The 15,271-nt window shown below is 38.7% G+C and overlaps 1 protein-coding gene across 1 annotated transcript in view; it reads left to right on the top strand.

The window, feature by feature from the left end:
• The window catches only part of LOC134646650 (cAMP-regulated D2 protein), a 30,776-nt gene extending 19,469 nt beyond the window's left edge, over positions 1-11,307 (top strand). Inside the window, exon 8 of the mRNA XM_063500510.1 lies at positions 6,335-11,307. Coding sequence (XP_063356580.1) covers positions 6,335-6,787 — 453 coding nt within the window. The 3' untranslated portion in view covers positions 6,788-11,307. The remainder of the gene's footprint in view (positions 1-6,334) is intronic.
• Positions 11,308-15,271: the final 3,964 nt, after the last annotated feature.

The following is a 15,271-nucleotide window of genomic DNA, read 5'->3' as shown; positions in this document are numbered from 1 at the left end:
TTTCTGAAAACATCTTAGTGGTGTGGCAGCCGTTGATTGAGCCAGCCCTGCAAACCCTGTGGATGGACGATGCAGTGGACAGTGGGAGGAAGCATCCTAAAGCTCTTTGCAGACCACCCTGTGTGATTCTCCACTCCCCGACCAGAAAAGACAAACCTCAGTTGCAGCACCCCATCCACGTCTGATCTTGCTCGGGCAGATTCAGCAACACTGCCAGAGACTTCCTGTAATCTATTACAGTTGTTCAAGAAACGGTCCAGGAACAGGTCACTCAGGTTAATCCTGTGTGAACAACTGAAAATACTGTTTTTTCATCTTTACATACTGTGTATTTGAAATATTCTTGTTTAATTGTTATTGTTATTTACTTTATTGCTATCAAATAAATATCCAAGTAAAATTGTTCAAAGTTAGCGTTATGTTCATACATGTTACAAATGCCTGTAAATCAAATTGAGTTCAGTGACAATCACTGTTTGTTCAAATCAATTTATTAATAACATAAAACCTTTAAACTAATGCAACACATATAACAATGTAACAAATATATTCAAATAAATAAATTTCTCAATACATAACTCATTTTGGAACTAATCTTTCTAGAAGTGAAAACAGTCTGTCCATCCTCTCCCTGCTCTCCTCTCCTCAGCCTCTCTTTGCTGCCTCATGTCCTCTCTGATGAGGTCTGGCAGCTCATCATCTCTTTTCCTCTTTCTCCCTGTCGTAGGTGGCTGAGCCGCTTCGTCATCACTGTCGTTTTGGTCACCCACTGTTGTGCTTGGCCCTGGAGTGTCCTCAGGGAGAGAGGACATTTGGACAAGAGGCTTAATGGAAGGCCTCTGTCCTATCACCTCATCCATGAGGGCAAACCAGGGCCAAGTAGCAGCAGTGGGCTTCCCACTGACCCCCTCTCCTGAGCCTGGATACTTGCAATCCTAAAGGCAGAGGAAATCAAAAATGACAGCAGGCAAATAAAAACACCACAACAACTCTTAGTAATTGCACATTTATTAACTTGTGTTCTTAAGAATTATCTTCTTGATAACACACATACGTACTTTGTATTCTTTAAAGTTATCTCATGTCTTCTGGCCTGCAGGGGGTGACTTTCCCCTGCAGGCCCATCTTCTCCAGAATTGTCCTGATCACACACAACAAATAAGAGAAGAAAGGAAACCATGGCAACTATGTTAATCCCTAAACCCAAAATTTTTCACAGCAGAACACCAGAGGAACACCGTGTGGACATCACAGGTTCTGTACAGCAGCGGTCCGTGAGTCGTTTGGTACCGGGCCACGAGAGTTGAGGCTCCCCTGTGAAATTTATGGTTTTCAGGGGTTTTATCATTAACTCTGTTTCCCTGGGTCTTTCCCTTGTTGTAGTTTCGTGTCTTATTTTGAAAGAAATATTTACACATTACCATAGCGACCAGAGAGCATTAAGCGGCAGAGAGGAGGATGTTACTCTCAATATTGGCGCATTTTCAGGAGGACGCTGCTAATAAAGTTACACAATTACACATCACATTCACGTTTATTATTATATTTACAAAATACCACAGTTTTTGTCTTGGTCGGATCATTTTATGTGGTCGTATGTATCCGCGATACCTTAAAGGTTGGGGACCGCTGCTGTAGCATGAGGGTTAATAGGACCGCACTCATATGAATATGATGTGTAAACTGATTTATTCTTGTACCTCCACGCCGTAGCAGCTCAATTCTTCACCCCAGTGAAGAGGTGATCGTTTTCTCCTAGTTTTAATAAATTAAGTCGTTTGGTCTTTGTTCCCCACAACATATCACCAATTCGAAAAAATCTAAATTAGCTGTATGTAAGCAGCAATACATGACAAATCGCGGGACCCCCCATACAAACTGGTTTACGGTTATTTTAAAGAAAAGAAACATGTCTATGCAGATGCCCAAAGCTTAACAAAACGACCACTATAACAATTTAACTTTTGTACAACCAGATTTTCATATACTTACATTTGAAAGTGTTTTCCTCTCCCGCTTCGACCACCATCCTTATCAGAAACAAATCTCCTCTATGACCCGCAATGAATCCTGGGATATAGTAGGACATGAAGGATACATCGGACCATCCTTAGAATTCAGGGCAAAGTAGGACACATTTGTCGCCACATTTTGAGTGCTCTTTGAATTCGGACAGTCCTCGTCGCGTCGCTGTGACGTCATTGCCTCCAAATATGGCATTTTAAGCATCCTTCCCCTGAATTCGGACACAGCCTAGGTCTCAGAAGTGGTATTTACCAGATGTCATCATGTGGTCACATGTAGGAAATAAAACCACAAAGGTGGAACTAATAGTAAAACAGAAGGTGGGATATTAGGAAGCAGCAGCAGACAGGAAAACAATCTAGTATCAGCAAATGGTCCAGCATTACATAACTGCTTACAATGGAAGTGGCCCAGCTCAACCATTCTGGAATCTCCAGATAACATTAGGCTTAAGGGTTCACAAGAGAAGAACTCATTTAGGAAAGTGGTGGAAAGAGCTTTCTAATGGCTCTGGCCTAGAAGAGGTGACAAGGCCTAGAAACTGTATGGAGATAAGTAGTGTTCATTGCTGAACAGCCAACTCATGACCTCAATGGCCACATTTACTGAAAATGGTTGTGATATGCCTTCTCTTATGTAAATAAAAATGTCAGTAATTGAAATTGAAATGTCCTTTGGTAACATGGTAATTTTGCATTGTTCCCTCTTTTGCTGCCACTGCTCCTTCCTTGGGCGACTTTTGATAGATACTAACCACCGTATCCCACAAAAGCCGGAGCTTTGGAGATGTTCTGCCCCGTCTTCTATCATAGCTTGGCTCCTGTCAAACCAGGTTAAATCTTTACACCAGCCCATTTTTCCTGCTTCTAACACATCAACTTTGAGGATAAAATGTTCACTTGCTCCCTGATATATCCCACGCACTAACAGGTGCCACAGTGAAAAGATAATCAGTGTTATTCACTTCACCTGTCAGTGCTCAGAATGTTATGCCTGATCGGTGTACATCCATAGATGAATACGTTCAAATGCACAACAGTTACTGAATGGAATTTTCAAAGTATTTCTTCTTTCTGAACATGACAGTAATCTGACACTGGAGAAAAGAAGCGTGCCCAAAAACAAAAACAGATTTTAGCAAAGAGAGAACAAGTTGGACGGGGGAGAGAGAAGAATAGAATAGAATAGAATAGAATAATCCTTTAATTGTCCCACAAGGGGAAATTTGGGTGTAACAGCAGCGATAAAGACACATATACAAACAAACAGTACACAAGACACAGAACAGAAACATACACAATTTTTACATATTTACATCAAGGACAATGGTTACCAAAAACAGAGTACTGTACCGTTATTAAATTAAATAAAATTAAATACAGATAAGAGGCAAACCCAGGTTGTAGAGTGAATCGGTTGATAAAATAGTGCCAAGTTGTGAGGAGAAATTAATTTCAAAAGATATAGTAAACATGACATCAATTCTGCCTGTGCTCGTATTGCCTTGAATGCGTGAGACATGATCATAAACCTGTGTGGCAAAAAATAAATAAATAAAAAGAATTGAGTGAGAGAGACAGAGACAGAGAGAGTCCCGTCAAAGTCAGCATGTTGTTTTCAGCTTTCAGATGTTCAGCTGTGTGGGTGCAGGTTGTGTGCTGCTGAAAAAGACACATTGGTTTCTAGGTAACAGGCAGGAGAAAACAGTCTACCTTCATTTTCTTTGCTTCCTTTTAGCCGAGAGGGAACAACATTTTTGCTGCTCTGCCCTTAGCCCATCTCTTTATAGATGCAAGGCTAATTAGTTATTCTTTTTCTTTTCTACACACGGCAAACTCCACAAGAATCGCGGTAATGTACCGACTTGGATGTTTCTTTAATTTTAAATCAGATTGGTTGTTTTCATTTTGTTTCCAGGTTTAATACTATTTAATACTTGTATCTGACTAGTTAATTAATATAGAGCTACTTAACCAGCATATGGAACATACAGCCATGAAATTTGTCCATACTTAACCTTAACCCACAGGTTATTATGGCTTCAAGCAAAGGGTAGGCAGTAGGCATCCATCCATCCACACACCCACCCACCCACTTCTATTTCCCCAGTTCAAGGTCATGGGGTGAATTGAACCTATCTCAGCTGTAATATGGAGAGAGACAGACATAGTAATATATGCCTGAATATGGTAATTACTAGGGTAATCTTTGTGTGTGTTAACATTTGTTTGATTATCTAAAATGAGTTGATGATCTGTAAGTGTGGCAAATTTGCAAAAAAAAAAAAAAAGATAAAAAAAGAAATTCAGAAGGGAGCAAATATTTTACACTGCACTGATGGGTAAAGTGCAGAAATAAAGTACTATTTGAAAAGCTTGAGTGGTCATAAGTAAATGACAGTTTTCGCAAAGGTGGGCTTACCTACCTTGACATGACCCTTGCCAATGTCAAACTTTAGGTGAGCATCATAGATGTGAATGGTGGATCTGACTGAAAATTTAAAGGACTTTGTGGTAGCAACTTGTCACTCAGAAAGCAGCACCCAATAGACACAGTGCTTTTCTCTAAGCCGTAAATGGTAAGGTGAACATCAAGCTTTACTGAGATTTGAAATTCACAATTGAGACTACAGCAGAGGACCAGAGACATGAGTGCGAGTTTAAGGCAATTCATTATTAACTTCACTTTGAAGAGTGAGATGATGATATACCCACCATTTATTGTTCCAGAAAAAACTGTTTGATGAAGATTTGATCCATTACTGTATGAGGAATATTGAGTGAACTGCATGTCAAGCAAAAGGCTTGTTTTACAATTTTGAATAGCGTCTTTCATACACATATAAACCTCTTAAGCATCATCAGTTTTCTTCTAGCTTTCAGATGGCCACAAAATTACAGACATGTTTTTACTGATGTGTTTTGGTAATTTGAGTCATATGGTGGCGGTACTGTTAAATTCTGTTGAGAATGAAAAGTTCAAACTTTTTCCAAGAATACAAAAGTGTACATATATATATATATATATATATATATATATATATATATATGTATGTACACACACACACACACACATATACATATATATATACATATATATATACATATATATATGTATATATATACATATATATATGTATATATATACATATATATATATGTATATATGATGAGGTATACTATACAATGCATTGAGTACTCAAGTAGGTTAGCAAAGCACTATATAAGAGCCAGTCTATTTACCAAGCAACGATCGAGATGGGATTCATAAGAATTTAGTGATTCCAACTCCGTTATCGATATTGCTTGTTGATTAGTTTACTTATTGATTCTCTTATCGACTTTCATTAGGTTCTCACTGGCTGCACTTTGAGAGTGGCCATCATCGTTAAGCAGCATATCAAAGACGTGACATTCATGTATTCATTCTTTTTGTGCATGCTGTGTGGTCAAATGTTTCTGCATGTTCAAGGTATTTCAGCTCTTTGTTATGATCAGTGTTGGCGTTATAGCTCAAAAAAGTAATGTAGTACACATATTACTGCATCACTTAATTAATACTAGGTATGTTACGTTACAAAACAACCTGAAACGCATTGTCTCATAATTGTCAGTTAACAATATAAAGCTATAGACTACAGTTCCACACACACTCCCCTGGTACATTTCCTACAATCAGCAGACTATTGCACAAGTTCAGATAGAACCGATAGGCGAGCAGAACAACAATTTCAAGGAACTAAAGTACTAGGAGCTGGTTCTTTACAAGAACCGGTTCTCTATTCCCATGCCTCATAAAGCTGATAAAAAGTCCAGGTCTGTGAAAGTCATTACAAATCATCCTGAGAGTGTAGATTTGCCAAATTTCATTATAGTTCAGGCACTAAGACAGTTTTGTGCCAACCCACCCATGGGATGTCTGATTGGACTTTGGTGGTACTATTAGTAAGGTTATGTTTTCTGGAGTTATATAATTTATGGAGTTATATAATGTGTTATAAAAGGCTTATTCATGGCAGGCCATGAGAAGTTATTGTCCTGAGAACATGGGTATATTCTCCAAGTTTTACTCCAGTCTTAATCTGCGAAAACCACAAAGATCAGGTGGTGTTACTACAGGAAAAACAGTGCTGATCATCAGAGTTAGTGGGTTTTATCTTCATCCAACATGCTTGTTTGTAAAACATTTAATAACAAGACAATTGAGAGATATAAAGTTATTTAAGTCTGAGCCACTATAGTGCTGAGAAATTGAAATCAGTTTAAAATAATGTGACCTCACCATCTCCCTCTTATTTTCCTTTCCTCAGATTGTTACCGATTTTGTCTTCTTATGTCCATCGAGGAGGTCAGCACGTGCTGGCACAGCAGCGGGGAGCAAGGTCTGGATGTATGTTTTTGACCATGTGATCTCGGACCGCAGTGTCTGGTCAGGTCTCACTTTCTGCTATGAGCATTCCTGCCATGGTGCAGAGCTGCCCTTTCTTTTTCATTCAGCCTCTGTGGCCAACTTCACCCTGTCACCGTCGGAGAAGCTGCTGTCCAATCGAATGCTGTGCTACTGGGGTGCCTTCGCTCACACTGGCGACCCTTCCTCCAGGAGCCAACAGACAACTTTCTGCCGGGAGCAGCGTCTGCCTATTTGGCCGCGCTATTCTGACACCAGTGGCTTTCTAGTCATGAACCTCACTGTGCGTTCCCATGCACAAGCCGGAACCAGAAACCATATATGTGATTTCTGGGACCAGCTGGGCATCTACTAGAGAGGGAACAGGCTGGGCATGCTGTTCTTTTGTTGAAGCTAGAGTCAAAAGAATGGTTCTTTTTCCCTGCATTGTTTTGTTTCTAAAAGTAGGATATGTAGATGTCTGCTCTAGCTTTGCTCTAGAGACTGTCAAGTTAGTTGATGAAGTTTTGCTAGTTACTACAGTACTCCTGCCCTTTTGTCTTTTGTTTGTTGCAAGTAAACCATGTATTTGTTTGTATAATTGAATGCAAGTCTGCATGACTTGAATTGTTATCTAGGAGCAAAGCAGCCAGACTGTAATTTTTAGCTATATCAGTCACCAGACTGGATTATTACAACAATTCACAAATTAATGACCATAATGTTTGGTACAAAAATTCATTGCTTAGGGGGAATCCTGCTAATTCTGTTCTGTTGTTTATTAGGGATTTGCATATTTGGACTGGAGTGAAATATCTTGTCAACTATGTGGTGTGGTCCAAAATATTTTTCTGCCCTGAAAACACCTCCATGAGTTATTTCTGCTCACAACTTATTAGGACCTGCAGCCATATGTTATTCTAAGATAAGTGCCTCCCCTTTACAAAATTTTATGAGTCATAAGACGCTGGCATCAAACACTTTGCCAGAAGAAAGCTGGTTCTATCTGGCAAAAGGGGAAAACGAATGCATTAGGTAAAAGTGGTAAACATCAGTAGGACGATTGGTTGATGGAAGGCTAGTTTGGTTTTTGGGATCACGTCTGCTATGCAGGCTAATGTCAAAGAAATGCAGAATATCTCAAACAACAGGAAATTAGATTTATGTTGACTCGTAGCAAATTAATGGTGAGCTGGTGAACCATATCTTGCTGCCTATCTGTAACCAAATCCTACCTGGAAATACTATTTACCTTATATAACCTTTAAGGCAAAGTGATTGAAGATTAGTTGAACTAATAATGCTGGTAGAGAAAACCACTGACCGGCATATGACAGTATGGTAAATACTCTACTTTAAATGTGGGTCATTGGAACTAACTGCCAGTTACAAAGCAATGGTAAAGAGGGAACTGTTGCATATGAGCCCTAGAAGGCAGCATGGTACTACTCAAATTTGGGCTGCCAGTGATTTTTTGCTTTTCGCACCCCCCTGCAAACCCCAGTAGTCTTGCAGTGGCACCATTTCTCACAAGTCATTGTTATGCTCTCCTGGCTATTGTTTCTATCTTAGATTATTAAGTAATTAAGAATTAAACCCATGTCAGTCTCCACTTTATATTGTACCTTATGAGCCAGGTAATAACACTAAAGGCCATCAGCAACACATCTGCGTGTTGTGAAACGTAAATGGCTTGATGCTCTCAGCTAAGTCACTGACATTTTATTTGACATGTTATGTCAAAACAATTCAGTTATGATTCTCATCATATAAGTCTTGCCAGTAAGTGATATGGGTGATTGTCCACAATGAATGCTAATCTAAATTTACATAAATAAGGGTACAGCTTGTCATATCATCCAAGAACAAAGGAGGCAGTAATTTGTGTGAAATAATTGTAGTTTATGAGTTTACGTTCCAACAGAAGTGGTTTGAAATCTTTCAAATCCTTCACTTAATCTGGGAGCTTAACTGGCAAATGTCCAGTCATAAGCCTGCTTCCTTAGCCTTCGGGCGTTCACCACTCCTGTCTCTTTCTAGAGCAACTGAAGTGGCCTCTCTCCCTACTGGCACAAAGGCCACAGTGAATTGTCCTGTTTCCTTTGGGGCCAGTTTAATATATGCCACAGACACACACACACACGACCATTTTTATTGGCTGTTTACACACGACTGGTAGAGCGCTGACACACTAGGGTGTGTTGAGGCCACCTCATTATCTCAGCAGACATTTACTTTGCTGTCATCCAGTATCAAAGCACGGCCTGCGCTGCGACTTAGCTGTCTGAGATGGCCGCACAGCTAATCAATTGCTGTTCATCCCAGCACTGCGCCAAAGGCTGTGCTCACAGGCTGTCCCCCTCCCCCTAAAAAACCCTGCTGCTCATTATTGTGACAGCTGATAAGAGGGAGATGGAGTGAGAGCGAGAGGGGAAAAACAGACACAATCCTTTCTGTTGCCTGTATAATTTAGAAAAGGTTATGGAATCAGTGTCTGGCTGTCACTCTCCAGCTCCAGATCAAGGTTGTTGGCTTTGCACAGACACATTCCAATAAGATCTGATTATGGCCACTGCATTTGCAATTAAAAATTAGATGACAGCCTTCGCTGCCCAGTGTGCTGCTTGAGACAGTTAGAATACAGCAGCACACTGTTCACTGGCATCCTTCTCAAAACGAATTGGGCTCGTTCAACTTTTAACCTCCTAGGACCTGGCGTCCAAATATGTGGACATCACATTTTGGGTTGTCTAGACCAAAATACTAATTTCTCCTCTACAAGGGCCTGATATCCACTTACGAGGATGTTATACTGCCACTGTTCTTTCAAAATTTAAAATGAATGTCCTCTTATGTTGATCTCATTTTTCTCAGAAACAAAAATCAGTTATAAAAAAAAAAATCTGATAATTCTTTGTTTTTACATTCATCAGGTCCCAATCAGCCCAAATAGCAGAGAGAAATTAAAAATGCACGCCATGACAAAGTTTGGGTCTTAGGAGGTTAAAACAGTTTGACATAATAAGTGTATTGGGGAAATATGTGCTCTTGCTTTCAGTCAGTGAACTGATATAAAATGTATGCCACTCTCACATCTGTGTATACCTATAAAGTTAAATGTGAAACTGAAATAAGGAAAATACATAGCACTAAGCAAATCCAGAAACAGCACTTCTGAGGGATTCACTTTCTGAAAAACAAAACAAAACAAAACTCTCTAGACTTCTGGGCTACGTTCACACTGCAGGTGAAAGCGCATCAAATCCGACTTTTCTGACCCTGTGCGACCCATATCCGATCATGGTATGACAGTGTTAACAGCACAAATCCGACCTGGGTCACTTTCGTATGTGGTACTGAATCCGAGACATATCTGATGTTTTAGAAAGCGACTGCTGTTTGAATGGTCATGTCGCATTAAATCCGTCTTTTACGTCACTGACACAAGACAGACGCCAATTATCAGCGCTGGAGAAGACATCGTGAAGTCACTGGTGGTCACTGCCCAAGAAGGTCATACCTTTCCAAAAACGGTAAGGATAATTCTGAGAATACCAAATTGAAAGGTGTAGCTGATATCCCTGTGTTGCTGTTGTTCCTGCATCATAATGATAATGTGATGCAGGAACCAGTTACACTGTTGTGATGTGATAGCATTGCAATGTGAAGAGAAAAACTGTTTCTATAAAAGTCTGTACAGGAACAAGCATGTCAGCTGTTTACTTTATTGTTTGATATCATTTACTCATGTTGGTTTGCTCATGATCATTTTTAAAATCATTGGCTCACTTCTTGGCTAATGCTAACTGCTCAGACAGCATCACTGGTCAGTTGATGATCCTGGACCAAAATTATTATGAGGATGTAGGAACAACACTAACACAGGGATGTGAGATTGTGAACTTGGATACCCTTCAGTCTTTGGATTCACCTGGAAATCCTGCTTATTAAAGTAATGAACGGAGCTGATGACAAAGACCATCCCTGGAAAAATACATCTCCCCATGGGCACAAGTCTGACTCTTTATCAGCAGTGCAAACTAAATTATTTCTACAGGAACTGAAAAAGCTGTAACAACAGGCCATAGAACTTCTCCAAATCAACAAAGCGCACTGGGTGATTTCTCATGGACCCCAAAGTATCATTATTAACAGGCCAAAGAGCTGGTCCAGTGTTGCAAACCTTATTTTGGGATAAAGTTACCTGCAGAGTTTTAACGGGTTTAATATTATTTGCCCTGTGGTTCTATATAATAATGTCCAGATGACTCCAGAAATGAACATTGTGACTCTCTGCTGATTCATTTGGATAAGGGCTTGGTCTTGTAGCCTGGAATAATTTATTTCTAGAAGGACTTTGACTGAGCTCAGACCCAGTTAGCATAGCTTAGTAAGAAAACGAAAACCAACCTGACTCTGTTAGAAGTTAATAAAACCTACCTCTACACTGTGAAGCTTATAGTTTGAACTATATGATCAAATAAGTTTCAAAATCCTTATTAATAATCTGGAGAAGTGCTACCAGGGGAAGTTTGTTACATTTTGACAGAATTGGGCTACAACTTTCTTCCATTGTTCTACTTCTAAGTGAAGCTAACCCAGCAAGAAGGTAAACAAGTGTTCTTCTCGAAATGTTAAACTTTTCTCTTAAATTCTGAAAAGGGCCACAAAAACTGTTTAAAATGAAAGCATGACTTTCTAACACTTGTGATATTCTGTTTGAACTTAGCTAAAAGAAAAAAATGTGACAAGTTTGTTTGTAGATCTTGGCTTTGGAAAAAAAAACCCCCACAAATGACATTGCATACAGATAAAACTGTTCATTTCTGTTTGTGGCTGCCTCTTCTCTTTCCTGGCTTTGCTCTTGGCTACATGAATAAAAGCAACACAAGCACATATGCTCCGATCTGTCTCAACACAGTGAAGGCTCAAGGGCAGATACGAGAGGTGAGATGAAATTAGGACTGCTGCTGTTTATTTCCAAGATTAAAAACAGAGCACAAAGGCCTTTGGCTGAAATATCACATTGTATATGATAGTTACAGTTTTGCTTTGAATGTGGAAGTGATATTCTCTCTTATATTACATTTTAGTGCTGTGGGCAGATATCACCGTTGACAAACTCCTGCTTGAAGATATGCCATTTATCTGTCTTGTGCTCTAAACAAAGCAGCCTGTGAAGGATAATCTTTTATTCTGCTGCAGACTCAGCAAACATTTCACAGAAGGCAACAAGACCAAGTTTCCTCAAACAAGTGCAAACTTTTCAGCCTGTTTAAACTGAGCAAATGCCATGAAGTTATGGCCTTCTCATGGACTTGGGACATATTTTAGTTTACCACGAGCGTGTAGGCAAGCATAAACAGCTATCAATACTTTAGTGTAAAGTATTACACGTGGTATATTCCTACTGAATTTTGAAAGTATTCAGAACCTTGAGTTTCAATTTCAGTTTCACATTTCAGTCAATTAGCAGCCTTTGGATACCTTTGTATATCTTTGAATGTACCTTTTAATATTTAAACTTGGTGTCTCTGCAGATTTTGGGTATATACTACTATCAAAAAAAATATTACAGTAAGTATTTTCAGCTCAGCTCAGTTTATTCATTTATTTATTTTTTCGTTCTAAAGATTTTCGTAGCACTTTCTATTACAGCTCATTAATAAAGTGGTAATAGTAGCAAGGCAGAAATGAAAAAACACTTTGTATCTGACCTTTCCATGTGCATGAAAGTACTGCGAGGACCTAAAACAAAAGAAATATAAGATATTAAAAATGTCCTTTTAGATATAGTGGTCACTGAACTAATATTGTTTAAATTATTACACCTGTCTGAGATTTGCTGGATTTTAAGGAAAGACTGATTTTGTTCTTTCTTGGAATGACAGAAATCTCAGAAATCACCAAAAGAAATTCCACAATAATATAATTTCTTAAAAACACATTTTTTTCAATTTGTCATAATACGTTATTGACTCACATGACCAAACATGGTATGTCATTTGTATATGATGTCAGTTGGATATATTGTTGGATATATACAGTATATTGTGTTAGCAGCTGAACAATCCCTCCCTACAGTAATTAGTAACATACTGACAACCACCAATAATTCCACTGCTTTTACATTTCTAGTGCTAGACTTGACATTTTATGAGCTACGTTTCTGTACTATCAGGGATTAACACAGGATGGATGGCTGTCAACCAGGATGCATGAGACTAGATTAAGGTGCAGACATACATTACTTTTCACAGCTTTGTTTAGCTGTTTACAGTCAGTCATCACTTCACCATAAAAAATAAACACAAACACTTTAAATGAAGGACTGTTAGTCATTTATGCAAATAATAAATAAATAAATCTGGTGAAGTATTGGTTTCAGCCAACCTCTTGGTTCAGTGCAGTGATGCTTAACATTGCTTGATGACAGAGAATGAGTAAGCATATGGATTACAGCACAGATGCATCATGGGACTGAGAGATACAGATATTGAAAATCACTAGCACAGTCAGAACCAAGCAGAAACATTAGAAGTAATTTGGATTCGAACCATGAATTTCAAGTTTCGAGGAGGTAGACTGTGGAATAATTTTCTTCACTTTAACTTTTATGTAACAATTACTTTACTTTATTTTCCCATTATCTTCTTACTCAACAGGGAAACACATATTCTTCTATAATTCCTTATTAACAAAGTCATCCCCTCCATGTGCTTTGAAAAACACTTGCACATGTTTAGTAGGACCTTTAGGCATAAGGCCCAGTTAAGTGCCAATTAAAAGCGAAAACAATAATTTAATCAGCTTTTTTATTACAGTATTATACAGAAACCATGTGCATACAAATGACCTCATTCAGAAGATGGAGCTTTCTGCTGACCTGCGAGCCTGTGTCTCATTCTCTGGAGATTTACTGTGTTATGGCAATGCCGCTGCCAGAGTTGTTTTTTTTTTTTAACTTCCCCAACCTCAACTGAATCAGTCCCAAGAGCTTACAGTGTACATATAGAAGGTAGACTACAGTGCAGTTTGCTCATAAATCCAAAAAGGGCTGTAATTCTGAGCTGAGACTTATGTATTAAGAAAGTGTAGGCGGGTGAGAAGAGATAGCAGAGCATTCAAACTCCAGTTTGCTACAGCTTACTGTAACAATAACACTCGAGAGGGCACCTTTTACTGTATTGAACCAAACATTTACAGCATCAACACAACACTGATCAGAGTTTCTGAAAGCTCCTTTGTGTTTAAAGCTTTAAAGCAGCTTTGACCCAGTATGAGTGGAACAACTGTGTTTGAACTATCCATAGTGAGAAATTCAAAATGAAAATCCTCTGTTGCTTTGGTTCTGCGTGCAAACTCACGATCTGGTTAATCCTGTGTATTGTAAAAACTGAAAGACAGCTGTGAGTACTAGTAGCTCAGTGCTGCCTGTGGTATTGGACTCAGCCGTAACAGTATCCGCCTGGTTTTGTGGTTCATTGTTCAGCGTTGAATTGCACACTGGTCTCAGAGCTTCAAAAAAATGTTTTCTCGCCTCACAGTGAGCCATGAGACTGTGAGGCTATTCAGAATACATTCGTCAGTCATAATTACCAGCTTTCTGAGCAAATACCGGGATGTTTCTGCAGCTTAGTCACTCATGGGCAAAGCACTAGTTTTTGAACTTCACAGTTAATCATTTTTCCCATACCAGCTTTTGATTTTCAGTTTTCTTTAATACATGATGCAGTTACTACAGTAACCATCAAGTACAGACGTTTTGCTCGCCTCTTTCAGTAACTTTGGTTAAATCTCCATTAACTGACCTTTTTTAAGTCACTTGTGGGAAATGCAATAAGCTGTAAGCATCACTAGCACACTTTCTAGATGTTGCACACTTACTGGAAAGTAGATGTGCAACAGTGTGGGTGGTTCTTCTGTAAATCTGATTTTGCAGACTTATTTTCATTCTTCTAGATAGTACTGGAGCCCCAAGAGCAAAGAGAGAGAACTGTTGACCAAAGAAATGTCTTCTTAAATATTTTTCATCTCTTTCAAAAAGTAAAACAAACACACACTGTCACATGTTTTCCCCACAATTTTTGGTTCTTTGAACCAATAAAGCAAAAACAATAATGGAACTTGAATTTTTCTTGCAAATTATTATTTTTTTCTGCTAATAAATCAAATACACAGGAGCAACAACAGTTTAGATGACACGCAGAAAATGTCTCACCAGAATTTTCTCCACACTTGCCTCTCAAAACGCTTCTGCACTTTTCCTCTCTCCCCAGTTTAAAGTTACTGACTCACTCTCAAGCTGTCAGATGCACTTAGTATGCTCACAAATAGTTGCTCACTGTGACTATCCAGATATGAGTTCCCACATTGGGGATATTGAGTATTAATTAATTAAGTAAAATGAAGAAGCATAATAAATGAAAATCTGAATAGAATGCAATGTAAAAAACGCTCAATACAATCTCTATAAAGTAAAATAGTTCAACAATATAGCTCTATAAACGGAATAATACCAGCTTACTAGATGTAGTCCTAAAAAGGAACACAGGAAATGTGAACTGGCATTAAAGTTACTCAGAGTGTGAAGTGTAGTGGACACTGCAGTGCAATAAAGTGGCTCAATATACACAGAGTGTTATGTTTAAAGTAAGAGCTGAAATAAAATTATTCAGTTGAATTCAATTCAGTTTTATTTATATAGCACGAAATCACAATAACAGCTGCCTGCCTTATGTTGTAAGGTAAAGACCCCACAATAATACAGAGAAAACTCTCCAATTATCATATGATCCCTTATGAGCATGCACTTTGGCGACAGTGGGAAGGAAAAACTCCCTTTTAGTAGGAAGGAATC

Source organism: Pelmatolapia mariae, linkage group LG17 (genome assembly GCF_036321145.2).
Source record: "Pelmatolapia mariae isolate MD_Pm_ZW linkage group LG17, Pm_UMD_F_2, whole genome shotgun sequence".
Classification (NCBI taxonomy): domain Eukaryota; kingdom Metazoa; phylum Chordata; class Actinopteri; order Cichliformes; family Cichlidae; genus Pelmatolapia; species Pelmatolapia mariae.
The sequence above is the reverse complement of the archived record's forward strand: the minus strand, read 5'-3'. Positions and strand labels throughout refer to the sequence as shown.